Here is a 27,399-nt window from a genome sequence, read left to right on the forward strand (position 1 = left end):
TTATATATATATATAACTATATATATATAACATACATATATATATATATATATATATGTGTGTGTGTGTGTATATATATATATATATATATATATATATATGTTAGCTCACAGTTTAAATGGTACTATTATCGTCTTCATTCTTCAGGAAACTGGGACTGACTTAATTTCGTAACTGTATGTGTCAAGTGATTAGCGTTAAGTTTTGATCCAGGTCTGTATGCTTTTATATAAGATATACTGTATGGTTTTATAGTATAAGTATAGTATAAGATTTGCAAATGTAAACGAACATGATTTCATGGTTATCTGTCAGGTTTCAAGTATTTTCTGTGTTAACCTGTCTAACGTTTGAGTAGGATATGTACCCCTTTAAGGCATGTTTCTACATTTGTAAAATAGATAACAACACCACTATGTCGTAGAGCTTTTGTGAGGATTATGTAAAATATTTGTAAAGAATTCAGCAAAGTGTCTGGTACACAAATAATGATAAACTATATATACTTCCACACATCTTGTTAGCCAGTTACATCCAAATAAAACCTGTTCAGGCCTAGAACATAGGTAGGTGGAAACAGCAAAGCTTGGGAAAAGAGAACTGAGAAAATGTATTCTCAGGATTACTCTGCTTTTCAAGGCTTTTTTTTTTTTTTTTTTTTTTTTTGCCTTTGTGAGAATTCTTTACAAAGGCAGTTCTTTTTGGCAACAGGACCATGCAGGAGCTCTCTTACTGAGGCAAAACTGAATTTCTGGCTTTGACAGATTAATAGTTGCCCGATACAGAAAGAAAATGAAGTATTCTTTTTCTGACCTAGCCCCAAAAAGTTTAGATTCTAGAATTGGGGGAACAAAAGAATTCATCACCTCTAAAGGCATGTTAGTAATTGAACATATTTTCTGATTTTACTTAGAGCTGTGAACATTTATAGACCATGATCTATAAAATAGCTACATGTAAGAAAGCTCTAACAGTTACCTATTTTAAGATATTTTATGGGGCTGGAGGCCTTGGGCTCAATCACTCTACACTAGGATGTAAAATTAAAAAAAATATTCACATTCTTTACCATGGAATTCCTTCTGCACTATCTGCTCAGGTTCATATTTTTCCTATGCCATGTAAGTTCTTTGTGTGCTTTTGTGCATGGTGTTTCTTGACATCTTCTGTTGCTTCTGTTGTTGTTAAACTACCTCTTTTCTAGAAATTTCTTTCATCGACGATTTAAGTACACTCGACAGCCACGTCAAAAAAGAAAATGTTGCCTGTGAAAAGTGATTTCATGATATTTTGACCTTTAAATATTCATAGTAAGGCTCTAGTCTGTATCAGAGCATGAGCTCTGTGATGGATCTTTTAGTAAGAATCAATACTACTTCCATTAGTTCTTGGGCTCTTGAGTCCAAACCTTTACTGTCAAGTCCTTTCTGTTTCCTTTATCTTGCAGTCTAACTTCCTTCTTGTGTTTTCCTTTATGTTCTTAAATTTGTCTTGTAGGTTCTGATGCCTAGGTTAAAACAGAAATGAATGAGGTAGAAGGCAGATAAAAAAAAAGATTAGTTAAGAGTTGACAAGAAATAGTTTAAGTAATCACTTAATCATAGATTTATTTAATATTAAGTATCTCATGATAACCAACTGAACTTATTATATATTCATTTTGATAAGACTCTGATAACTATGTTTAAACTGTAGCTGTAGCTATGTTATGTGCTAGGTTAAATGTATTTGAAGAAGGCTAGGAATTGGATACTGGAAATTTTTCTTATTTATTTATTTTGGACAGGCTTTTTTTTTTCTTTTATATATAACTGCTTAACTAAATGGAATCATAATCTTTAAAAAGAGGTGAAAATTAGTCAATATTATACTCATACTTAAGTAGTTATTAGGTAGATGGCATAGTAATAGTTTCTCCATGAGGAAGGAATATTACAGTCATTTTAGTAAACATTTTGAAACATCATCTTATGAAATATCTTATGTCTAGTTCCTGTAAAAAACAGCAAAGCAACAATGAGTACAGTTTAAAGTTTAGTGTTTTGTTTTGCTTTGCCCTGTTTTTTCCTTCCTTCCTTTCTTCTTTTCTCCCTCCTTCCCTCCCTCCCTTCTTTCTTTCTTCCTTTTTTTTTGGCTTTTCCAAACAGGGTTTCTCTGTATAGCCCTGGCTGTTCTCTGCCTCCCTAATGCTGGAATTGAAGGCGAGTACCACCACTGCCTGGCTTTTTCTTTTCTTTCCTTCCTTTCTTTTTTCTTTTCCTTTGTCTTTTTTTTTTTTTTTTTTTTTTTTTTTTTGAAAAGAGTCTCATGTAGCCTGGTGGAACAGCAGTATAGACAAGGATGACCTTCAAATCCAGCCTCCATACATCAAGTGCTGGGATTATGGGTCCATGCAATCACACCCAAGTACTTCATTACCTTTGTAATGAAGCTATTACAATTCCTCTAGACAGAGAGGAGAACATGTGGGACTAGGAAGATTGAGTCAGGGGAGGAATAGAGGAGAGAAGAAAAAAAAAAAGATACCATAATAGAGGGAGCCATTATAGGTTTGAAGAGAAAACTGACTCTAGAGAAATGTGCAGAGACCTACAAGGATGATCTCAACTAACAATTTGAGCAACAGTGGAGAGGCTACCTTCCCTGATAATGAGATTGATAAATAACTTATATGCCATCATAGAACCCTGTTATAGTAGCTGATGGAAACAGAAGCAGACACCCACATCTAATCACTGAGCAGAACTCCTAGAATCCAGTTGCAGAGAGGGTGAAGTAATAAGAAAAGGGGTCAAAACCAGGCTACAGAAACCCACAGAGACAGCTGACCCGAACAAGGGGGCATTCATGGACCCCCAGACTGATAGCTGGGAATCCAGCATTAGTCTGACCCAGACCCCCTGAACATGGATCTCAGAAGGCCTGGGCAGTCTAAGGGACCTCTGACAGTGGAACCAGGATGTATCCCTGGTGCATGAAAGGACTTTGGGATCACTTTCCCCATGGAGGGATACTCCCTTAACCTAGAGACAGGAGGGAGGGTCTAGACCCTAGTCTAAATGACTTGACAGATTTTGATGATCCCTCCTGGAAGGCATCATCCTCCCTGTGGAGTGGGGGTGGGAGGAGGGTCAGAGGGCATGGGAGGGAGGAAGAGGGAACTGAAATCAATACGTAAAATAAGAAAAATAGTTTAAAAAATTAAAAAGAAAAGTCAATTCCTCTAGACATTAAGGTGACAATGCAAAGAAGTGTAAGAACTGGAAGAAAGAAAGAAAGAAAGGAAGGAAGGAAGGAAGAAAGAAAGAAAAAAAAACCAGCAAAGCAAACAAAACACTAAAGTTTTTAAAGAGGACACGTTAAACTGCACCTACATTGTTGCTTTGCTAATTTTTACAGGCACTAGACATAATGCATCATTTCATATGTATGTGAAAAGGGATAAGGTCCCAGGCTGGCCTTGAACTCACCTCCTCCTGCTTCTGCTTCCTGAATGCTGGGATTCTGGCTTGTAAGACCATCAGGCCAAAGAGGACTTTTCTATCATTGTTCACTACCAACTGTGTAACAACTGAAATGCTGATCTTATCCAGCAGAATGGTCCCAATACCCAGCTAAGAAGGGAGCCAGATTTAAAAAACACATGTATAGAATCAAGATAGAGGTCACAAGGCAGGTGGGAAGTTCTGGTGGCTCAACACCAGAGGTAGGTAACAAGCAGTGGAAACTTCATAGAGAGCTCTGAGAAAAGGAGACTCGTAAAGGACTTCAGTTTCATTAGAGCGTGTGACATAGTACATGGCCACACTTCTGCACAGCTGGCTCACAGTGAGAAAGTATTCATATGTACATTTTTTTTTTTTTGAGTCCTTGAGTAGCACTTCCTACACAAGTTATACAGTGTAATTACATTAGATTTAAAGGACACAGACTTGAAGAGACAGATGTTGGGCATACCTGAAGATACTGAGTCACAGATTTCACACTGGGAGAAGCAAGGTCTGGAGAAGTTAAGCCCCTGCCCACATGTCCACCATCACATCCAATCCAGAATCCTGGTGTGCTTTCACTTCTCCAGTGACCCTTCTTGTTTTCATCGTAATAAGGTGAAAACAGTGTCCTCTGTCATGGGTGATTTTTTTACACTTGACATTCCTCATTTTCATTTCTCATATCTATAACAAGGATGGAAACAGCAGCCAAACAGAAATAACTCGGTGTCACTGTCTTCTTAGGAAATGAAATTCATTTTCTTTTTCTTTCCTTCAAGTCCAGTAATGGAGGCTGGACTTGAACTCATGTCTCAACCTCTATATCCCAAGTACTGGTACAGGCTTGTGTCATCACATCCAGCTTTAAGTTCTCTTGAATTAAGACTTTTATTCTCAGAGGCTGGTTGCTTTCTTGCTTATGTATTTATTTATTTATTTATTTATTTATTTATTTATTTATTTATTTGGATCCTGAGGGCTTAAGGTGTAGAGAAAATGCACTCTACCACTAAGCTACACCAATGGTCGGAATCTGGCCTTAAGTGCAGTATGTACTGTGGTTTGGATTTTAAATGTCCCTCAAGATCCCATGTTAGAGGCTTGGTCCTCAGAGCACTGGTGGTCAGAGGTGAAGTTTTAGGGGATGGTTGGATTACTGGTCTTTGAATGGAATCATACTTCTATTTATTTATTTATTTTTGTTTGGTTTTGGGTTGTCTGTTTTTAGATGGGTGTCTCACTGTAGAGAGTGCCTGTCCTGTAACTCACTATGTAGAACAGGCTGGCCTTGGACTCCCAGAAATATGTCTACCTCTGCCTCTTGAGGGATTTATACATACATTTATTAATTTCTTAGCTTAATGGGGTTGTGTATATGTATACATATGCACTTAGACATGTAGACAAAACACTCAGATATCATAAAATAAAATAATAGCAATAAGCAACCTGCGGACTAATGAACTGTCTCAAAGAGGAACTTTTCTATAATATAAGCCACCCTACTCCTTCCACTCCCTGACAGACTGCTGTGACTCTACTTACAGTTGTTTAAGGAAGATGTTAACAATTACAACCTAAATATTAACCTTTTAATTTTGAGATCCTATTTCACTATTCATTGTGTCATCATAAACATTTTATTTGATATGCTAACAATTATAGACTCAATTAATTACATAATATTATTATCACATCAAGTAAATATTAATTAGAGGCACTTTATTGCCCTGGGAGCATTTTGTCATTGGGAGTAGAACATCTAGGTTGTAGCTTTGGTCTGGTGTGAATAAGAGTAACTACAGGGTAAGTATTGTGTGTGTGTTTATTACCTAGCCCAGGCTGTCATCTAATTTATATGACCAAAGGCATCCTTGAACTTTTGATCTTCCTGCTTCTACTTACTAAGTGAACTAAACACCCAGGGCTCCATGCATGGTAAACAAGTATCCTAACAACTGTACTACATCTCCAGCCCTCATTTAACATTTTTTTTTAAAGATTTATTTATTTATTGTGCATATAGTATTCTGTCTGCATGTGTGCTTTCAGGCCAGAAGAGGGCACCAGATTTCATCACAGATGGTTGCGAGCCACCATGTGGTTGCTGGGAATTGAACACAGGACCTCTGGAAGAGCAGCCAGTGCTCTTAACCATTGAGCTGTAAGGAGTAAGGTTTTTCCTCCCACCGCTGGTCTTGTCCCGCCGCCGCACCAGCCCCAATTAACACACAGAGACTCTGTATTAGATATAATGCTGTTGGCCAGGTATTAGTTTCTTATCAGCTAGCTCTGTCTTAATTGTTAACCCATTTCTATGTATTTCCACGTGGTGTTACGTGGTCTTCTTACCAGGGAAAGGGGCTAGTGTCTTTGTCTCCCCAGTTTCCATCTTGACTCCTCCTCACTACTTCCTCTTTCTTTCTTGTCTCCTAGTCCCTCCTATCTTCCTTTCCTATTGGCCAACAGTGCTTGATTCATTAACCAGTATGAGAAACATATACAGAATGACATTTCCCATCATCGCCTCTTTTCTGTCTAAATAAAAAGAAGGGTTTTAACCTTAACATAGCAAAATATATAACACAACAGTTATCAAGTAAGAATCACTGTTAGCAATATTTAATCCATTAACATTTGCAAGATTTAAGAAAATTTTTCATCATCTATTTTATCTTTGTGAGTCTAAAGTCCTATATGTAACTTATCTTTAATCCTAACTAAGGAAAACTATAACCATAACTGTCTTCAACTCCTTCAAAGACCACAGAAGGATAATATATAAACTCTAGAAATGACAGAGGCATATTGCCTTGTCAGTCACCTGAAGTTCTTCTGTAATCTTCCATCTTCAGCCCATAGGCCATAGTGTGTCTGGCAGACTCTTCAGCAAAGCAGGAAACTTTAAACTGTCTTCTTGTATTGGCAGTTTGTAAGTCACTTTTTTGTGTGTCCTGCAGACTGTCTGGCAGACGCTTCCATGAAGCAGGAACTCTGTAGCAATGTCCATCTTGACTCAGCAGTTACTTTTCTATGGGTCCTGCATGTCCAGTTTATACAGCATAAAGTCAAACAGTCCAGACAAAAGCAGTATCTTGTCCAAATAGCTAGTCTTGCCATATTGGAAGTAAACTCCATAATGAGTTTCTTCAATGTCCATCTTCCTTTCTGACGCTTGACGCAGGTGGTGTTGCCAGGAGCAATTGTTCCTCATTGTCAAGAAAAACCCTAAACCATTTTAAATGCCATATTCTGTAGGTCTTTGAAAGGTTTGAAGAATTCCTATCTATCTCAAATACATCTCTGCACATTTAGAAAATATTCCTCACCTAACTAAAGTTTTGACTATCATAGGTAACTATCTATAATCTGTACTAAATTATACATTACATTTCTAAATGATCTATGCAAACACAATATCTAAACAAGAGGAGAAATATACATATCACAAAATTGACCTTAAATTTGTATCAATAAAATCCATTCCAACACAAAGTATTCATATCTATACCATGATCCCCTTTTTACCTTTAAAAGGAGATTGTTTGTTGTCATTAACCATTTATAATCAAGCCCATTTAAATGAAAACAAACATTTATAAACAATATTTGGGAATTTGGGCGTTGTTTTTTCCAAACTACTTCCTGATGACAGGGGGCGCTGTTCTGGGGATCCTAAGAAGATGCAGAAATCCTGGCTATAGTCTGCAAGGCTGCCTTGTTCAAGCTGCTCTGAATGTTGGATCACCAGGAACTCTGTTTCAGGGGGTCTGGCTTGATCAAACCACATTAGTCTGCAAGGAATCCACAGCTTTTCATTTTCTGTGGAAACAAAAATAGAAATTCTTTTCCCCAGTAACTTGTCCTTAGACTTAAATTTTTGAATTAAAGCATTTTGCCCCTTTCCCCGGTAAGAAGACCACGTAAGACCATGTGGAAATACATGGAAATGGTTAATAATTAAGACAGAGCTAGCCAATAAGAAACTAATACCTGGCCAACAGCATTATATCTAATACAGAGTCTCTGTGTGTTAATTGTGGCTGGCGCGGCGGCAGGACAAGACCAGCGGCAGGAGGAAAACCTTACTCCTTACATTGAGCCATCTCTCCAGCCCCAACTCATCTAACATTTTTAAAAGAACTCTCTTTTTTGTTTGATAGTTAATTGGTTTGGGGTTTTTGAGACAGGATGTGATGTAGTCCAAGCTGCTTTTAAACTCTCAATGTAGTGAGAATGTCTAGGTTACTGGTTTAGCACACTCTGGGTATGCTTGGGGGCATTTCCAGAAAGGATTAGCTAGGTGGTAAGATCCATCTTGAAGTAAGGTGGCAGTGCCCAAGGGACTTGGGGCCCAGATGTCGTGCAAGGGGATGAAGAAGTAGAATGCATAGGCATTATTCTCTCTGCTGCTTGTCTATCCTGAAGTCACTGGCACCCTGTAACGTGTGTGCTGCCACTGTGATGTGTTTTGTCTCAAGACCAAAGGGATAAACCTAAGGAACCAGACCCAAACCATTTTCTTGTTTATTTTGGCCTAATAGGACACTTATTCCCTGTCACTCCTGTAACTTGAACAATAAAACACAGAGACAAATATTGGGGTTCAAACTTCACGCTGAAGATCAGAAAAGCAAAGCAGCCACGCCACTAGCTCTTGCCTCTATCTCAGGCTGAAAGGACTGCCCTGTCCTCAGTGTGGCTGTACTAATTCCCACACGAGACCCTTTGCTTCTTTTATACTTCTCAAATCCTGGGATTAAAGGTATGGGATCCCAAGTGTTGAGATCTCCTTTACATGAGCTATTTCTCTTTTAGTCTGGATCAATTTCGTGTAGCTCAGTGTGGCCTTGAACTAATAGAGATCCATCTTCCTGTCTCCTGAGTACTGGGATTAAAGTTGTGTTCCACCCCTGCCCAGCTTCTATAGCTAACTGTGATGTCTGGCTTTGCATTCTGATACTTCAGGCAGTCTTTATTAAATCATAAGTAATATATTATCACACACTCCTGCCCACCTACCTTCTGGAAAATAACTCTAAAAGCAACCTCTTTACCTAAAAATGACTGACTGGCAAATGGAAAAAATTACATAATGAAAATATTTCCTCCTTTAGATTGTTTCTTGTGAAACACTGACAAACAGGAAGATTTCAGCAGAGCATGGTAGTGGCCATGTATTTCATATTCACCGCAGGTTACACTGCATGTCTTAGTTTTCATTTGATTTGTATAGTCTGTTGGGGACTGTTAGCTAAGCACCTCATCCTAAGTGTTTCTTTTGGTATCCTCTCTATGACCCTGCTTAGGGAGAAACCTATAGAATCTTCTTGAGTTGCTTACATATTCTTCTGATTGATTGGTCAGTTATTGCAGAAAAATGACCTGTTTTCTATCCTCAAAGCACGCAGAACATTAGTTTATCTTCTCCCATTACAATGTGTTCATGAATTACACTGTTTTCTTCACATATCATGTACTTGACAGTTAATAAAAAGGGCACCAGTCAAGAGTATTTTTATGAATGTTCATAGCTGCAAAATTCTAGACCCAAATGTTTACTTAATTTCTTCCACTTGCTATTCACTGTACTGGATTTCTGGAGGTCAGTGGGTATATTGCATAGAGAGGCGGCTGGCCGTCTGACTCGTTTGGGTGATTAGAGTGTTGTTGTAGAGGGAATTTGCTTTCTGGCCACAGTGTAGTAATGGTAACTGTCAGCAAGTTCTTAAATAATTTGCCATGCCAGCATATTGTTTGTGTAGCTTTTGTTTGAGACTACTCAGGAGAGAAAAAATATTTTTCTACTGATATGCTGTGCCTCTGATGTGAGAATCATTTTGTGCATAAATACTTATATTCTTGGTTGAGTTCTCCCCATCTTTAGAAGCAAACTTGTTTGGTTTGTTGTAGAGAATTTTTTTGGTCATATATTATTTATGATTTAATAAAGCTTGCAAGAGGCTTCAGAATGTAAAGCTAGACACAAGCCATAGAGGTCAGGCAGTGGTGATACACACCTTTAATCCCAGCAGTCATACTAGCTAGCCATAGAGCTAAGTAGTGGTGGCACAACCTTTAATCACAGGACTCAGGGGACAGAAAGATGGACAGCAGTGGAGGAGTGTACTCCTCTCTCCATATCCTCTCCAGCATAAACTGTCATTGGTATTTCCAATTTTAGCCATGCTGACGGGAGTAAGATGGTATCCCAAAGTTTCCTTGATTGGCATTTCTCTGACTAAGATGTTCAGAACTTTCTTAAGTGTCTTTCACCCATTTTTGGATTCCTCTATTGAGAATTCTCTATTCAGTACTGTACCCCACATTTTTTTTTTTTTTTTTTCCCCTGAGACAAGGTTTCTCTCTATTGCTTTGGAGCCTGTCCTGGAACTAGTTCTGTAGATCAGGCTGACTCAAACTCGCAGAGATCCACATGCCTCTGCCTCCCGAGTGCTGGGATTAAAGGCATGTACTACCAACGCCCGGCTGTACCCACATTTTAATTGCATTATTTGCTGTTTTGGTGACTAGCTTCTTGAGTTCCTTGTATATTTTGGAGATCAGCCCTCTGTTAGATGTGGGGTTGTTGAAGATCTTTTCCCACTCTGTGAGCTGACGGTTTTTCTTATTGACTGTGTTCTTTACAGAAGCTTCTCAGTTTCTGGAGGTCCCATTTACAAATTGTCAACCTCAGTGTCTTTGCTACTAGTATTATGTTCAAGAAACAGTCTCTTCTATCAATTCTTCAAGGGAACCCCTACTTTCTCTGCTAAGAAGTTCAGTGTGGCTGGATTTATGTTGAGGTCTTTGATCCATTTTCACTTAAGTTTTGTGCATGGTGATAGACATGGGTCTATCTGCAGTCTTTTACACACCAGCATCCAGTTATGCCAGCACCATTTGTTGAAGATGCTTTCCTCTTTCCATTGTATACTTTTAGCTGTTTTGTCAAAAATCAAGTGTTCATAGGTGTGTGGGTTAATATTAGGGATTTCAATTCAATTCCATTGGTCTACCTGTCTATTTTTGTGCCAATACCAAGCTGTTTTCAGAACTATAGCTCTATACTAGAGCTTGAAGTCAGGGATTGTGATGCCTCCAGAAGTTCCTTTATTGTTCAGGGTTGTTTTGGCTATCGTGGGTCCTTTGTTTTTCCATATAAAGTTGAGTATTGTCCTTTCAAGGCTTGTGAAGAATTGTGTTGGGATTTTGATGGGGATTTCATTGAATCTGTAGATTACTTTTTGCAAAATTGCCATTTTTACTATGTTGACCCTACCTATCCAAGAGCATGGGAGATCTTTTCATTCTTTGGTATCTTCTTTAATTTCTTTCTTGAAAGACTCAAAGTTCTTAATATAGGTCTTTCACTTGTTTGGTTAGCATTACCCCAAGATATTTTATGTTGTTGTGGCTATTGTAAAGGGTGATGTTTCTCTGATTTCTTTCTCAGCCCCTTTATTGTCTGTATATAGTAGGGCTACTGACTTTTTTTTTTTTTTTTTTTTTTTTTTTTTGAGTTAATCTTTTGTCCTGTCACTTTACTGAAGGTGTTTATCAGCTGTAGAAGTTCCCTTGTGGAGTTATTCCAGTCACTTATCTAAGCTGTCATATCATATGCAAATAGTGACAGTTTGACTTCTTCCTTTCCAATTTGTATCCCCTTGATCTCCTTTAGTTGTCTTATTGCTTTAGCTAGAACTTCAAATACAATATTGAAGGGATATGGAGACAGCCTTGTCTTGTTCCTGATTTTAGAGGAATTGCTTTGAGTTTCTCTTCATTAGTTTGATGTTGGCTGTTGCTTATACTGTATATTGCTTTTAGTATGTTTACATATATTCCTGTTGTTGGCTTTTTTAGCATCTAGTGAGATGATCACATGGTTTTTCTTTTTCAGTTTGTTTATATGGTGGATTACATTGATGGATTTTTTTTCTTTTTCTTTCTTTTTTTGCTTAAATGAGGCGTTTGTTTATTTAGAAGGGGAGTGAGGAGGAATGGAAGAGACATAGAGGCACCAGGAACAGAAGAGAAGAGGAGAAAGAGTAGAGACAGAGAGAAGAGCTGAAAAGAGAGAAAAGAGAACAGAGAAAGAGCAAAAGAGAGCACGTTGATAGATTTTCGTATATTGAACCATCCCTGCATTCCCAGATGAAGCCTACTTGGTCATGGTGGATGATTTCTCTGATGTATTCTTGGATTTGATTTGCCACTGTTAATTATTGAGTATTTTTGCATCAGTGTCCATGAGGGATATTAGTCTATAGTTCTCTTTCTTGGTTGTGTATTTGTGTGGTTTGGGTACCAAGGTAATTGTGGCCTCATAAAGAGAGTTTGGTAATGAACCTTTTGCTTTTTGTGTGTGGAACATCTTGAGGTGTATTGGTATTAGCTGTTCTTTAAATTTCTGATACAACTCTGGGCTGAAACCATCTGGCCCTGGGCTTTTTTTGGTTAGTAGACTTTTGATGACTGCTTCTATTTCATTAGGGGTTATAGGTCTATTTTAAATTGCTTATCTGTTCTTGATTTAATTTTGGTAAGTGATATCTATCCAGAAATTTGTTCATTTCCTTTAAATTTTTGAATTTTGTGGAGTACAAGTTTTCAAAGTATGACCTGAAGATTCTCTGGATTTCCTCAGTGTCCATTGTTATATCCCCTTTTTTGATTTTGTTAATTTTCATGTTCACTCCCTGCTTTTTTGGTTAGTTTGGATAAAGGTTTGTCTATCTTGTTGATAGATATTAGGATAGCTACACCAGCTTGTTTCTTGGGTCCATTTGACTGGAAGATCTTTTCCAAACCCTTTACTCTGAGGTAGCATCTGCCTTTAAAGTTGAAGTGTGTTTCTTGTATGCAACAGAAGTATGGATTCTGTCTTCATGTCCATTCTGTTGGCCTGTGTCTTTTTATAAGTGAGTTAAGACCATTGCTATTGAGGGAAATTAAGGACACTTGATTGTTAATTTTTGTTTTTGATTTTTTTGTTGTTGGTGGTATTGTGAGTAGATTTACCCTGCTTTTTCCTTTCACTTCTAGTAAAGTGGGGTTATCTATTGCCTATGATTTTCTGAGTGTAGTTAACTTCCTTGGGTTGGAGTTTTACTTCCAGAGCTTTCTGTAGGGCTGGATATGTAGATATGTTTTATTGTGGAATATCTTGTTTTCTCCATCTATAGTGATTGAGAGTTTTGCTGGATTATAGTAGTCTGGGCTGGCATCCGTCGTCTCTTAGTGTTTGTAGAACATCTATCCAGGACCTTCTGGCTTTCATAGTTTCCATGCAGAAGTCAGGTGTAATTCTGATAGGTCTGCCTTTATATTTACTTGGCCTTTTTCCTTCACTGCTCTTAATATTCTTTCTCTATTCTGTATGTTTTGGTGTTTTGATTATTATGTGGTGAGGGGACTTCTTTTTTTTGTTTTTTTTTTGGGGGGGTCCAGTTTGTTTGGTGTTTGGTAAGCTTCTTATACTTTCATAGACATGTCCTTCTTCAGGTTTGGAAAGTTTCCTTCTATGATTTTGTTGAATATGTTTCCTGCACCTTTAAGCTGGACTTCTTCACCTTCTTCTATACCTATTATTCTTAGGTTTGGCCTTTTCATGGTGTCCCATGTTTCTGGGATAGTTTGTGTTAAGGATTTGTTGGATTTTCTATTTTCTTTGGTTGATGAGTATATTTCCTCTAGTTTATCTTCAGCTCCCGAGATTCTCTCTTCCATCTTTTGTATTCTGTTGGTTATGCTTGTGTCTGTAGTTCCTGATCCTTTACCCAGCTTTTCCATTTCCAGCATTCCCTCAGTTTGTGTTTTCTTTATTGTCTCTATTTCAGTTTTCAGGTCATGGACAGTTTGAATTATTTCCTTCATATGCCCCCCCCTTGGCTTTCTTTAGGAGATTTGTTCATTTCTTGCATTTTTTGGTTTGTTTTTTCTTCTGTTTCTTTAAGCAATTTTCTCATATTTTCTTTGAGGGCCTCTGTCATTTTCATAAAGTTGTTTTTAAGGTCATTCTTGTCTGCTTCATCTGTGTTGGGATGTTTGGATCTTGCTGGCATAGAATCCCTAGACTCTGGTCTTGTCATATAAGTCATATATTGTCATATAATTGTTTTTGTGTCGTCTTCCCACCTCTTCTTCCAGTGGGTAAAGGTGGGGTCTCTCCCTCTCCTAGTGGGTATGGCTCTAGGCTCTATCCTCTCCTCTCTCAAGGAGGGTGCAGGGGCATGACAGAAATGGCATTCGATGCTGGATACTTCGTTCTGCCTCCAGGCCACTCTCGGGTATTTGGTGGCAGGAGGGTCTGGTGGCCTCAGGTCAGGGGACTCTAACAGGGGGAAGTGGCCAGCTGGAGGCATCCCTTGTACTCACCTCTCTACTGTGGGGTAAAGGGGCAAGACAGGAATGGGTCCTGATGCTGGGTCCTTTGTTCTGCCTTCAGGTTCTTCTGGGGGATTCGGTGGCAGGAAGGTGTGACTGTGCCTCTTAAAGATACTGTTTCTCGTTGGTTCTCCGACAGCTCAAGACATGGCTGCCCAGTGTGTCACGAAGGTGGAACTAAATGTTTCCTGTGACAACCTTTTGGATAAAGATGTAACATCAAAGTCGGACCCTTTATGTGTGCTGTTTATGAACACAAGTGGTCAACAGTGGTATGAGGTAATATTATTTAATTTCACTGGAAAGCAGTCTACATTTCTATTTTACAGTATTAAGAGTTTGTCTTAAAATATTAAAAATAATATTGTAGGATTGGAGATATGGCTTAGAAGGTTAAGAGCCCTGGCTGATCTTCCAGATGACTTGGGATCTATTCTCAGCAACTACATGATAGCTTAGCTACCTGCAACTCCTATTCCCTCCCCTGGATCTGGAACCCCCTTCTGGTTTTTTGCAGGCACTGTACCCATGTGGTCCACAGATGTATATGTAGGGAAAACACCCATATATGTCAACAAACAACAGCACAGCACCATCTCATCTGTTAGTGCATTTTTCCCCTATATATTTGCCCTTGATAGCACAATTCCTCATGTTTATAGAGAAATTCCCAAAATATAAATGACAAATAGACCAGTGATATGGCTCAATGGCTAGATGGCTAAACAAAACAATTTATGTTTGAGCCCAGAACTCACATGATAGGGAAGAACTGACTCTTCAATTTTTCAGCTGACCTCTGCAAATTGTCCCCTGACCTCATATATGTCATACTATCAGTATTCCTCCAAATATATACAAATTTTAACAAGAGAAATTTCCTTTAGTCTTCATGCTCATGTATAACATAAAGATGTTAAAAAAAAAAATCTAAGTTCTTGGATCTGAAAAAAGTCTTTTTTTTTTTTTTTTTTTTTTTTGGTGTGTGTGTGTGTGAGTATAGGTTGAACGGACAGAAAGGATTAAGAATTCTTTGAGCCCAAAATTTTCTAAGACATTTATTATTGATTACTACTTTGAAGTTGTTCAGAAATTGAAATTTGGAATTTACGACATTGACAACAAAACTATAGAGCTGAGTGATGATGACTTCTTAGGAGAATTTGAAGTTACTCTTGGACAAGTGAGTATTTAGTTCTCATTACCTTTTCATTTGTCTGGATGTTTGTTTGTTTGCTTGCTTGTTTTTTGTTTTTGTTTTTTTTTTTTTTTTTGGGTGGGGGAGGTTGTCCTCATAGTTGCTATGTAGCCTAGTTTGGACTTAAAAATATGGTAACCCTCTAACCTCTGCCTCCAGAGTGTTATATGATTACATGTGTGTGCCATCACATCTAGCTATTTTGTGTGGGGTTTAAACCAAAGAGTTGAGTGTTTTTGATAAATGTTGTGTCTTTTTTTTTTTTTTTTTTTTTTTTTTTTTTTTTCCTTCAAAACAGGGTTTTCTCTGTAGCTTTGGAGGCTGTCCTAGAACTTGATAAGTAGACCAGGCTGGCCTCGAACTCACAGAGCCACCTGCCTGTGCCTTCTGAGTGCTGGGACTAAAGTCATGCACCACCACCGCCCTGCTAAACATTGTGTCTTAATCAGTGTTCTATTGCTGTGAAAAAAATACCATGACCACACAGCAACTCTTATAAAGGAAAACATTTATTTGGGGCTGGCTTATAATTTAGAGGTTTAGTCTATTGCCATCATGTTAGGAAGGATGGCAGCATGCAGGAAGACATGATGCTGGAGAGTAGCTGAGAGTTCTACATCAGGATCCACAGGCAGCTGGAAGAATGAGACACTGGGCCTGGCTTGATCATTTGAAATCCCAAAGCTTACCCCAAGTGGCACACTTCTTCCAACAAGACCATACTTACTCCAACAAGGCCACACCTCCTAATCCCTGCCATGTAGTGCTACTCCCTGATGACCAAGCTTTCAAGTATATGAGCCTATGGGGGCCATTCTTATTTAATCCATCACAGGTTGTTAGTATAATTTTTAAAAGTTGGTATTTCTGTAATAGTCATCTTGTACTTTAGTTGTATTAGGTTTGTGTTCCTTCCAGGATGACTCCAGTGAGACTCTAGGGTAGTGGTTCTCAGCCTTCCTAATGCTGTGACCCTTTAATAGAATTCCTGAAGTTGTGGTGACCCCCAACCATAAAATTACTTTGTTGCTGTTTTGTAACCGTAGTTTTGCTACTGCCTGTTCCCCATCTCTCTTCTTCCCACCACCGTAAGTGTGCCATTTAGCTCTCTTCCCCCTCAAATCTTCAATGACCCCTTAGACTTCTCAGGGTAATTTCCTGAGCTAGCTCTGTCACTTGTGTCATTTTATGAGCATGTTCAGAGTAGCGGTTTGTCCTTTTGCTCTTAACTCTGATTTATATAGAAAGATCATGATCATTTGTATAAATTGAGAAAAACACAGGGAAGTGAGAATAATTTTTATTTTCATTGAGTTACAGTTATTTCTCAGAGTTGCTTTTCTGGATTTATTTTCCAGGTTTGAATCACTTCTAGTTCTCATGTCTCAAGGGCAGTATGGAACTGATTAGTTGTGTTGTTCATGAGTAGTATTTTATAACACAAGTAGAGGCATATTTATTAATCAAAGAATAAAAATCACAATGTCGCCAAAGTTCTAATGAATTTGAAAGACATTTTTCAAAGAACCTAGACATAAATACTTTATCATTTTAAGCAACATGATCTTTTGAGACAGGGTTTCTCTGTGTAGACCAGGCTGGCCTTGAACTCACAGAGAGAGAGACACCTGCCTCTGCCTCTCCAGTACTGAGATTAAAGGTGAGCACTACCACTGCACCAGCAAGAAATGTGGTCTTTTCTAGAAGTTACATATCAAAGTTCTGTGCCAGTTGGAAAATTGAATCGCAGGTATTGGGTATTCTGAGGCCTACCTTTACCTTCAGAGGGTTTTTAGGCCAGTATAGGAGATGAAAATCTGGACTCTTTTTTTTTTTTTTTTTTTTTTTTTTCCATTCTGAGGAATGAGCTAAACTCTTAAGGAATGAGTGAGCAACCTAATGGGTAGGGAGATAATAGCTGCCAGACAGAAGTTCTTCAAGATTTTTGCAAATGGGTTTTAAATTTAAAGATGCATTCCAAATGTCTTTAAGGGATATAGTTTTAATGTCACACTTTCTAATGACTTTAAGTGAACTTTATATTCAACTTCTTTTTTTAAAAAAAGTATGTGGTTCAGCAATTCACAAGATGAAGTATTGCTTTCTGCTTTTGACAGATTGTTTCCAGTAAGAAGTTAACTCGACCACTGGTGCTCAGAAATGGCAGACCTGCAGGGAAGGGGAGTATTACGGTAAAAATAATATAATCTTTTACTTCAAGGGAGAGTCTATTAAGTCTAATAAGACAGGAGATAACAAGCAAATAATCTATAGCTGTGCCTGATCAGTTGATCTTGAACATTGCATTCCATTCACCCTATGCTAATAGTCATTAGAAATGGAAGCTTTCTTGCTAACAGAAGAAAAAAATGAATTATAGGGATTCGTTTCTTCAGTTGTTTAAGTTGTCATCAAGGTCAGGAGCACTTCTTCCTTGAATGTGTCAGTTCATAAGTTAGAGAGGAAAGGCATAGTAAACTGGATGAATCGGATTGGTTCTCCACAAAGGAAGCATGGTCCTCTTGCCATGACACAAACTCCCTATGATGGATTTCAATCTAAATGGATATTATAACATGGCCACTGAACCTAGAAACTCTTGGCTGGGTATGGTCTAAAAAGTAAAAAAAAAAAAAAAAAAAAAAAAAAAAATAACAAAACCAAGCAAAAGCTCTAGAGACTCTTTCCTGCAGCTTCCTGTCATTGCTTCTGCTTCATGTCATTACACCCAAGTTTTCCGTTGCTCGTTACTGGCTCTGAACAAGTGCGTGTATATATATTCATTCATTCATTCTACCATATTTTAGTTTTTCAGTTATCAGATAACAAGCATTTGAATACCTTATATCTTTAGTGTTCCCATAAGCAATGGTACTATTCTAACTGGTTTTCTGTGACACGAAAGCCTGGCAATTACAATTGTCAAGTATGTTTTTCTCAGCAGCTGTTTGTCTCTAGCTTAGATTTCCAGAAGCACAATACTTAGATGATTGACTTTAGTGCTACAGAGAACATTATCAATAGTTAAGACACTGGCTTCATGTCAGATCATGTAAGTCTTTTGCCTCTTACTAAGAATTTCCACCTAAAGGAGCAGTTCCGAGTCTTAACCCTTCTCCCCCTCACCCCTCCCCCCCGTTTTTGAGCCTTTCCTATAGAGTAGGCTAAAAACAAAGGCAGGTGAGATAGCCTGGCATTGGACTTAGGGTAGAGTGACTCCAGTTATACTGGATGAAAAAGCACTGGCCTCATATTCCAGCTTAAAGTTCTCTAAATAGGATGTATTTATTCTTCCTTCTCAATGTGTGCAGAATTTTAGCTGTTTTTGTATAAAGGAAATCCTTCTGTCTTCTGATTTTTCTATGAAATAGGAATATTTAGAAAAGCACATATTTTTTCTGGCTATTACTTTTACTCTTGAACATTCTTGACCATATACTCAGTGACAATATGTTTACAGACACATTGTGTGATAAAATATGCAAATCTTACCCCTGCTACACATACCCCTAAAACAGCTGACTTAAGTAACCACATTCACAAAGAGACTTCTATCAGTGATAAGATGCTTACCTAACTTGTGCCGCAATCTGGATTGAATCCCCTGTACCATAAATAAAATGAAAACAAAGTACTGAGTTCATGAGTACTTCATTTCCCTTCACTTACCATATCTACTTGCAGATTTCAGCAGAAGAAATCAAGGATAACAGAGTGGTCTTGTTTGAAATGGAAGCCAGAAAACTGGATAATAAGGTGGGTAGGTTTTGTGTATTTTACAAGGATATTATCAATTTGTTTTTGTTTTTTTTTTTTAAACACTGATTCCTTTTTGAGATATTGCCAATGAAGTTATCTGAGCACTGCATTCTCCTTTCTCCTCCTTCTTTCCTCTCTTTCTCCTGAGGGATGCTTAAATAGCACTTTTTTTCCCCTCCAGCATTTTCATGAAGATGCAACTAAAGATTAAAAGAATACAAACATTAATGTTATAGTAAAGTTTCAGAAAGTATTTTAATAACCTTTAGGGGGAAAGCAAAAAGCCTGTGGCTTATTAATTATAAACCTGCTACTCCTTTTACATTTCAAAACTGAATACACACAGTATATAGTATTCTTCACCATTTTTGTTTATCTTAAACTTAATTTGAAAGTATCTTAAGACTAGTTTACAGGGGCTTTAAAAGTTAATATAACATCAATAGGATAGCATTTTTAAAAACTAGCGTATTGCCATGTATGGTCATGTATACTTTTTTAATCCCAGCACTTGGGAGACAGAGGCAGGAAGATCTCTATGAGTTCCGACCATCCTAGTTTACAGAGTGAGTTCCAAACCAGCCATTGCTACGTAGTGACAGTGCTACCATGTCTCAAAACAAAATAAAACCATTCAGCAGCAAGGCAGTGAAGGTGCACACCTTTAGCAGCACTTGGGAGGCAAAGGCAGGCAGATCTTTGTGAGTTCTAGGCCAGCCTGGTTTACAGAGCTAGTTCCAGGACAGTGAGGGATACACAGAGAAACCCTGTCTTGAGAAACCAAAAAAACAAAACAAAACAAAAAAAAAACCCAACAAATATCATATTCTGTCAGCCATCTCTGACAGTTTTGATCCATGGTGAATTTTGTTTGTCTTTATCCATTTCCCAGACACCATATCATTTTGAGCACGAATATTTTGATGTTTCTAGAGGTGTTTTAAAGTGTAATTATTTAAAATGCCTCTTAAGATATGTTTTGATCTATAAATTCTTTGTTGTGTCTTTCTTTTCTTGTCATCTCTCTCTCACTCCTTCCTTCCTTTCCCATCCCACATCCATTCATCTGTCTGTCCATACAGGTAGGAAAAGACTCTATTGTCTGATAGAAGTTTGTACATTTAGCATATGGCTTAATAAATCCCTGTGATATCATTTCTCATGCTGTATTCTCTGTTTCCTGGTTTCAGTAGGCTGATCTGATAGTATTTTGAATTGATGGAAAGACAATGTCATCAGTTGTCGTGTATAACTCTACCAGGGGCTAATATATTGTGGTGATTTTAATGGCTATTGATGATAGCTACCTGCATATATTATCTTACAGGTATATGAAACTAAAATTCTTAGTCTGCTAGGCTTCCATTTCTTAGTAAAATGTTTCTATGGAGAGACATTTCCTCAAACTAATTCTCTCTTATTTGAGGGGTATGTTATTACATTTATTTTATTTTATTTTATGCATTTGTGTCTTTTGCCATTGTGCATGTGTGTGCATGAAGCCTGTGGTGGTTAGAAGAGATGTTCAGCTCCCCAGGAACTGGAGTTATAGATGGTTGTGAGTCACTATGTGTGTGCTAGAAATTGACCCTGCATCCTCTGCAAGAGTAAGAAGTACTTTTAAGTGCTGAACCTTCTATCCAGTCCCAATATTTATCTTTTAATTATTTGATCACTGAAGTATGTTCTATATAGGAATGACAAAACATTTCATACCCTTTGTATACATCTTTGCTTTTCTCTCCCTGAATAAATTGGTTCCCTAGCATCCTCCAGATGTGGCTACTAAGTATTTTCTGTTGTTTTTATTTTATTCTTTAAATAACTATAAACTCATAGATAATAACTGCTTACTACAACATGTGAATTCTGGTTGATATTCAAAGTATCCCAACCCCAGCCTCAGGTTTGAGACATTTTGGTACAAACAGGAATCTGTATATAGTCCCCTTGTTCTATTTCTGTCAGATGACATGATAGTTAATTTTATGTAACTTCTGCCCCAGACTGGCACATTTAAAGGAACCTGATCTCATTTTAGTGGTTGTGTATTTTGGGCCACACTAGGGTAGAGGTGCTTACTGTTTGCTGGTGCTGTCACTCAGGGTTTGTTTCTAGCCCTTTTAGTGTATAGACCCAGAGAAAATGTCTGTTCTAAGATTAATTTTATGTGTGAATATGAATATATGCCCCCATGCACATATGGTTGTGTGCAGAGAAGCAAGAGGAGGGCACTGGATCCCTCAGATCTAGAATTACAGATGTCTGAGATGCCTGACCTGTTAGGTATATAATGGAATCGTAAGTCTGGTCCACAGCTGCACAAGTTTCTTAACTGCTGAGTCATCATTGTCCAGCAAGTGTCTTAACTGCTGAGTCATCATTGCTCCAGCTCCCCCCCCCACATTTTTCTTCTTATTTTTTTCTTTTTTAACTTCAAACTCATGACAGTTCTCCTGCCTCTACTTCCCAAGTACTGAGATTACATGTATGAGCCATCATGCCTGATAGGAAAAGGTATTTACTATTTATGTATTTATTTATTCATTTATCTGTTTATTTATTTTGACACAGGGTCTTCTCTTTATGTAGTTCAGAAATTCACTGTGTAAATGAGGCTGGCCTCCAACTCACAGAGATCTTCCAGTCTTTGCCTTCCAAGTGCTGGAATTAAAAGTGTGTGCCACCATGCCTGGCAATTTTTTGAATAAGACTAAATGGCCAGGTATAGTGGTGCATGCCTGTTATGTCATTACTCAGATAGCTGAAGCAGGAGGCTCCTGAGTTTAAGATCATTTGATTGCATAGTTAGACCCAATCTCAAAAACCAAAAAAACTAAATCATAATTTATACAACTATTTTCAATTCAAATACAGACTCAGAGAGTCTTTTGCTTGTGTACCTCTTTTCTCTTATGCTGAAAAATCACAATTCTTAAAGATACTAGCACAATCATATTTTTTCTTACTACTTATTTCAGAATAAAATATCAATGGTATGAGTAGTACTTGTACTACAGTGTGAGCTAAGGCATATATATTCTACTCAGGTGAAGTTAAATTATTGCATTTTAATGAAATAACTAATCTCTATCACAGTGACAAAAAATTTGATTTTGCACTTGGTATTAGGAATTGCTTTTTAAAAAGCTTTGGTTTAAAATCATGTAAAAATTGGGTGTGTGATTCAGTAGTAGAGTGCTTGCCTAGTCTATTTAATTTAATCTTCATCACCACATACACAAAAAGAGAGAGGATTATTACACTCTTCCCAAGTGTGGCCATGATACTTGTAGAGTTGACACTCAGGAAACAGGTAAGAATATTACAAGTTTGAGATCCCTAGGCCACATAATGAGCACCTATCTCTAAAGAAACAAGTCCCTATCTGAACAACAGTGGAGAAGCTACCTTAAATGCCCTTCTTTCATAATGAGAGTGATGACTAACTTATATGCCATCATAGAGCCCTCTTCTAGTAGCTGATGGAAACAGAAGTAGATACCCACAGCTAAACACTGAGCAGAACTCCTGGAATCCAGTTGCAGAGAGTGAGGAGTGATCAGAAAAGGGGTCAAGACCAGGCTACAGAAACCCATAAAGACAGCTGACCTGAACAAGGGGGAGCTCATGGACCCCCAGACTGATAGCTGGGAAGCCAGCATTGTACTGACTCAGACCCCCAAGATTTAGGTCTCAGTTAGAAGGCCTGGGTAGTCTTAGGGAACTCTGACAGTGGAACCAGGATGTATCCCTGGTGCATGAAAGGACTTTGGGATCATTTTCCCCATGGAGGAATACTCCTTTAGCCTAGAGGCAGGAGGGAGGGCCTAGACCCTACTCCAAATGATTTTGATGATCCCTCCTGGAAGGCATCACCTTTCCTGTGTAGTGGGGGGGAAGGGTTGGGATGAGAGAAGGGTTGGGGGGGGTATGGGAGGGAGGGAGAGGAAACTGGGATCAATATATAAAATAAGAATGTGTGTGTGTGTGTGTGTCCCATAGTTTCAAACCTAAATCTACAAAACAAAGTACACCCAAGAGACTTTATCTTCTCTTTCTTTTTGTTCTGTTCTTGCTTCTTTCCTGTAATATTTTTAAATTATTTATTTATTTGTATTTTATTTACACTGGTACTTTACCTGGGTGTATGTCTGTGTGAGGGTGTCAGATCTCCTGGAACAGGAGATATGGACAGTTATGAGCTGCCATGTGGATGCTGGGAACAAGCAGTCAGTGCTCTTAAGTGCTGAGCCATCTCTCCAGCCCCCTGTAATATTTTTTAAATGTTTATATTTTGTGAGTTGAATTTCATAAAAACCTAAGATTTTTACATATGTGTATGTGCACATATACACATAGATGCTCACCAACTTATACATATGTGTACATACATATACTTACATGTTTGTAAATATTCTTTATATATTTTTATAATTGTGCTTGGGTTTGTTATTTAATTATCCACTCTCAGCCCTTAAGTAAATCTAGTTTAGCAGGTACATACAGTTTACTGTTCTAGTTGGTGGAGTGAACCTGGGAGAGTGGGAACTAAAATTAGGCAGACTAAATGCAATAATCAGCGTTATCCAGAGCATCAGACAATTTATACTCCGAGGGTTAAGAAAAATCACCTAAGTTTTTCAATCACAAGGACAAGCCACACATGGCAAAAACCTGTTTTTCCATAAAGGTATATGAATAACAACAGATGAGGTCAGTTCACTCCCCTCTGTAAGGAGCATGGAAATACATTCTAGGAACAGTTCTGTGTTTATGAAGAAAGTGTGTGTGGTGTTTTAAGTTGACTTACTTGATAAGACTCTTAACAGTTGTAGAAAATAAGAGTACAAAAAAGTGTCCTGCAGGCATCACCCTCCCTGGGGAGCAGAAAGGGGATGGGATGAGAGTTGATTGGGGTACAGGGGAGGACAGGAACTGGATTGACAGAAGCTTGTTTCAAATTTAAATTTAAAAAAAAAGGGAAAAAAACTTATGTGTTCCAATTTGTAGTTTTGGTGATAAGTAAATTATAATTAAAACTTCTAGAGAATAGTAGAATTATCTATTGTTCCCTGTGATTTCCATAAGGCTGTGAAGTTAAAATGACCATACTTCACTCATTCTTGTGTTATAGAGCATTGGACACAGGATGAACAGAAACAGGAACACAAAGCACATGTGAGGCAAAGAAAAAAAAGTATCTTGCATTTATTTAAGGTTCTTAGAGATAAGGTTAAAATAAAAACTGCCCTGTAGTCTTCTTTATTTTTTACTGTACCCAATATATTATTTGTTTGACATTAAATTTGCTCAAAAGAGAAATAGTCCTATCATAGGTCTTTGAAGAAAAATATTTTGTTTATGTGTGTGTCTTGAGTGCCTACATATATGTGTGTGTACCTTGTTTATGCCTTGTATCCACAGATACAGAATAGGGAGCTGGATCCCCTGGAACTAGAATTACTACTTGTGGTTTGAACTACCTGATGTGGGTCCTGGGAACTAATTCAGGGACATCTAAAAGAGCTTCAGGTGCTTTTAACCATTGAGCAATCTCTCCAGCCCTAGCTTAGGTCATAATTAAATACTGAGGCTAGTTCAAGACTAAATAAATCTTCAGTAGAGTGACAAATCTACATGTATTAAGAAGCGTCCCATCTATTTTTAAAAACACTGAGTAATTTGAACTTAGTAATATGTATGTTTCAAAATGAAGATAAGCAAAAGAATGATCACCATATTGTTACTAGTAGTTTTCCTGCCATGCTGGTTCCATAGCCATGTCAGTCCCAAATAACACACATAGAAGAGGTCCAGACCCTCTCTCTGGTAAGATAAGACCATGTAGAAACACTTAGATTAATAGAAATGGGTTAATATTTAAGACAGAGCTAGCCAATAAGAAACACTAGTAACAGGCCAACAGCTTTATATCTAATGTTTAGAATTAATGAAAGGGAGTCAGATATGGAAGGCAGAGATACACAGTTAAAGCCCAAATCTACCAAAGTATGTGACCTTGGAAAAGTTACTACAGTCCTGCAGTCACCTTTCCAATGACTAACTACCCTGTCTCTCTTAGAGTTCATATGGATACTGTTTGGGATATCATTTATGTGTTTAATATTATCTGAATGGAAACTTAAAATGCTGACATTAAACCAAAGCACATTTTATCAACATATTTTAAAGTACCATATTTTTGATACACAGATTATTCATCCTCCCTAATAATAGTGTATTTCTTATATTTTTTTTATTGTGAGTCTAGCCTTTAACAGCTGAGCCATTGCTCCCTCCCACTTCTGCACATTTCTGAGTTACGTTAGAGGTGATGGGATTGATATTTGCAACTGGTATAACTGTACTATAGAGTTGGACTTGTGTGGTTATATAAACATGTATGTATGTGTGTATATATGAATAATATGTAGCAGATATATTCACATGGGGTTTCATAAGAGAGTGAAAATTATTTGTTTAAATGTAGGATCTGTTTGGAAAGTCAGATCCATACTTGGAGTTTCACAAGCAGACCTCAGATGGCCACTGGCTGATGGTTCACCGAACAGAGGTAAGTGCTTGAATCTATCATTTTAATTCAGATTTTTATGCTGCCAGAGATATACAGTATGCTCATTTGCTTACTCTTTTCTCTTAAAAAAGACACACTGTCATGCTTATTTTCATTTTTTAAAAACTTTAAATTGCATTTTGCTTGTTTTTTCTCTGTCTCTCTCTCAAACACAAAAATACACACACACTTATAGAGACAATTCATTTTTCTTTTGGGAAACCATCCTGATGTTAACTACAAGCATCTAGATTCCCTTTAAATGTTGTATCTGGCTCTTTCAGGAATAAAGGCAGCCAGAAGTGAGGATACACACCTTTAATCTCAGTACTCTGGAGGCAGACAGACCTCTATGAACTACAAATTAAGTTCCAGGCCAGCCACGCCTACATAGTGAGACTCTCTCGCTCTCAAAAAATCAGGGTGTGCTGCCTCACTGTACCTAAGGAAATTACTATCTATTTTCTGCTGCCATTCTCAGTACCATTCATGCTCAGATTTCCTCTGAGTCAAGCACATTTTATATAGATTGTGTTTGTCTAGGTCTAAGGGAAGTATCACATTGTACATTTTCCTAGTAGGCTCCTATTTCTAAGCTTTTTTTACCTGCCCATACTTGCAAGTTATGAAACAGCTTGAATTAATGAGACTAGAATGGATTCTTGTGGTTTTGTACAACTAGATCCACATCAAACATTATGTCAAGAACAATCCATACATTCCGTCTTCATGGTGTTCAGACGTCACAGGGCTGATGATGTCAGGCAGTTTGTTAAAGCTAGTGACCATAAGATCTGAGAGTCATAAAGTCCTATGTTTTCTGTTTATAATTTGTAAGTTACTTGCAGTGTGATACTTTGAGGATGCCTGAATTGCTTTTCTCTAGCACTTTGCCCAGTGGTTTCAGTCACCATTGATGATCCTTGCTTTGATCCATTCTATTGGGGCTATACAATAGTGATTTTTGTTTTCCTCAGATCACCACTGTTATTAATTACTCTTCTAGTACTGTGATAAAACACCATGATGAAGGCAACTTATTGAAAGAAGGACTTATTTGGGTTTTATAGTTTCAGAAGGATAAGAGTGGAGACTTGACCACTGGAACTGGAAGCTGAGAGCTTAAATTTGAACCTCAAGCAGGAAGTACAGAGAGTTAATTGGGAATGTTGTGTATTTGAAACGTCAGAACCTACCTACTAGAGAAGCATACTTCCTCTAGTAATGCCACATCTCCTTAACCTACCTAAACAGTAGTGCCAAAAGGAAAATAAGTATTCAAATGCCCTTTGACTATGGAGGACATTTTGTTTAAACCACTGCAATCCTTATGTATACATTAACAAGCATTCTTCTTTTTCATTTTAAACTCAACAAATTGTCATCGTACATTAATTAATATTGCACTGTTTAAACTAGATTTGATGAAAGAGTGCTTCTTCAAATGGATCCCAAGTTTTTTTCACTATTGATAGAATATGATTATATTTTCTCCTGTTTCAGAGTTAAAAGGGGCCAGGTCTTATCATACATCAAGACATCAAGATCTGAGTACTAGATGTGTTAATCTATACTAGGATGTCATTTTTTATATCTATGTAATATAATATTTAGATTTAATTTCCCAATTCATGTTCAGCACAGCAAGATTTATCTTTTTTTAATATTTTAAAATTGTATATGGGTGTTTTATTTGTATGTATGCTTGTGTACCATGTATGTACTGTGCCCATAGAGGCCAGAAGGGGACATTGGATGCCTGGGAACAGGAGTTACAGGTGGTTCTGAGCCACCATGTGGGTGCTGGGAATCAAATTTGGATCCTATAGAAGAGCAGCCAGTGTTTTTAACTGCTGATACATTTCCCCAGGATCCACAAGGTTCATTCTTATGGTGTTCTATTTTTTAATCCTCTAGGACTATGGTGAAGTAATCTGATTTCAAAGAATTCACATGCTACCATTTCTAAGTATACATTGTTATTA

At 37.6% G+C, this 27,399-nt stretch overlaps 1 protein-coding gene across 1 annotated transcript in view; it reads left to right on the top strand.

Moving 5' to 3' along the window:
* Positions 1 to 27,399, top strand: part of Cpne3 (copine 3) — a 55,031-nt gene that overhangs the window by 921 nt on the left and 26,711 nt on the right. Inside the window, exons 2-6 of the mRNA XM_051198440.1 lie at positions 14,020 to 14,159; positions 14,884 to 15,063; positions 17,196 to 17,270; positions 18,763 to 18,834; positions 25,331 to 25,414. Of these exons, the coding sequence (XP_051054397.1) occupies positions 14,028 to 14,159; positions 14,884 to 15,063; positions 17,196 to 17,270; positions 18,763 to 18,834; positions 25,331 to 25,414 (543 nt within the window). The 5' untranslated portion in view covers positions 14,020 to 14,027. The remainder of the gene's footprint in view (positions 1 to 14,019; positions 14,160 to 14,883; positions 15,064 to 17,195; positions 17,271 to 18,762; positions 18,835 to 25,330; positions 25,415 to 27,399) is intronic.

Source organism: Phodopus roborovskii, unplaced genomic scaffold (assembly GCF_943737965.1).
Source record: "Phodopus roborovskii unplaced genomic scaffold, PHOROB, whole genome shotgun sequence".
Lineage (NCBI taxonomy): Eukaryota > Metazoa > Chordata > Mammalia > Rodentia > Cricetidae > Phodopus > Phodopus roborovskii.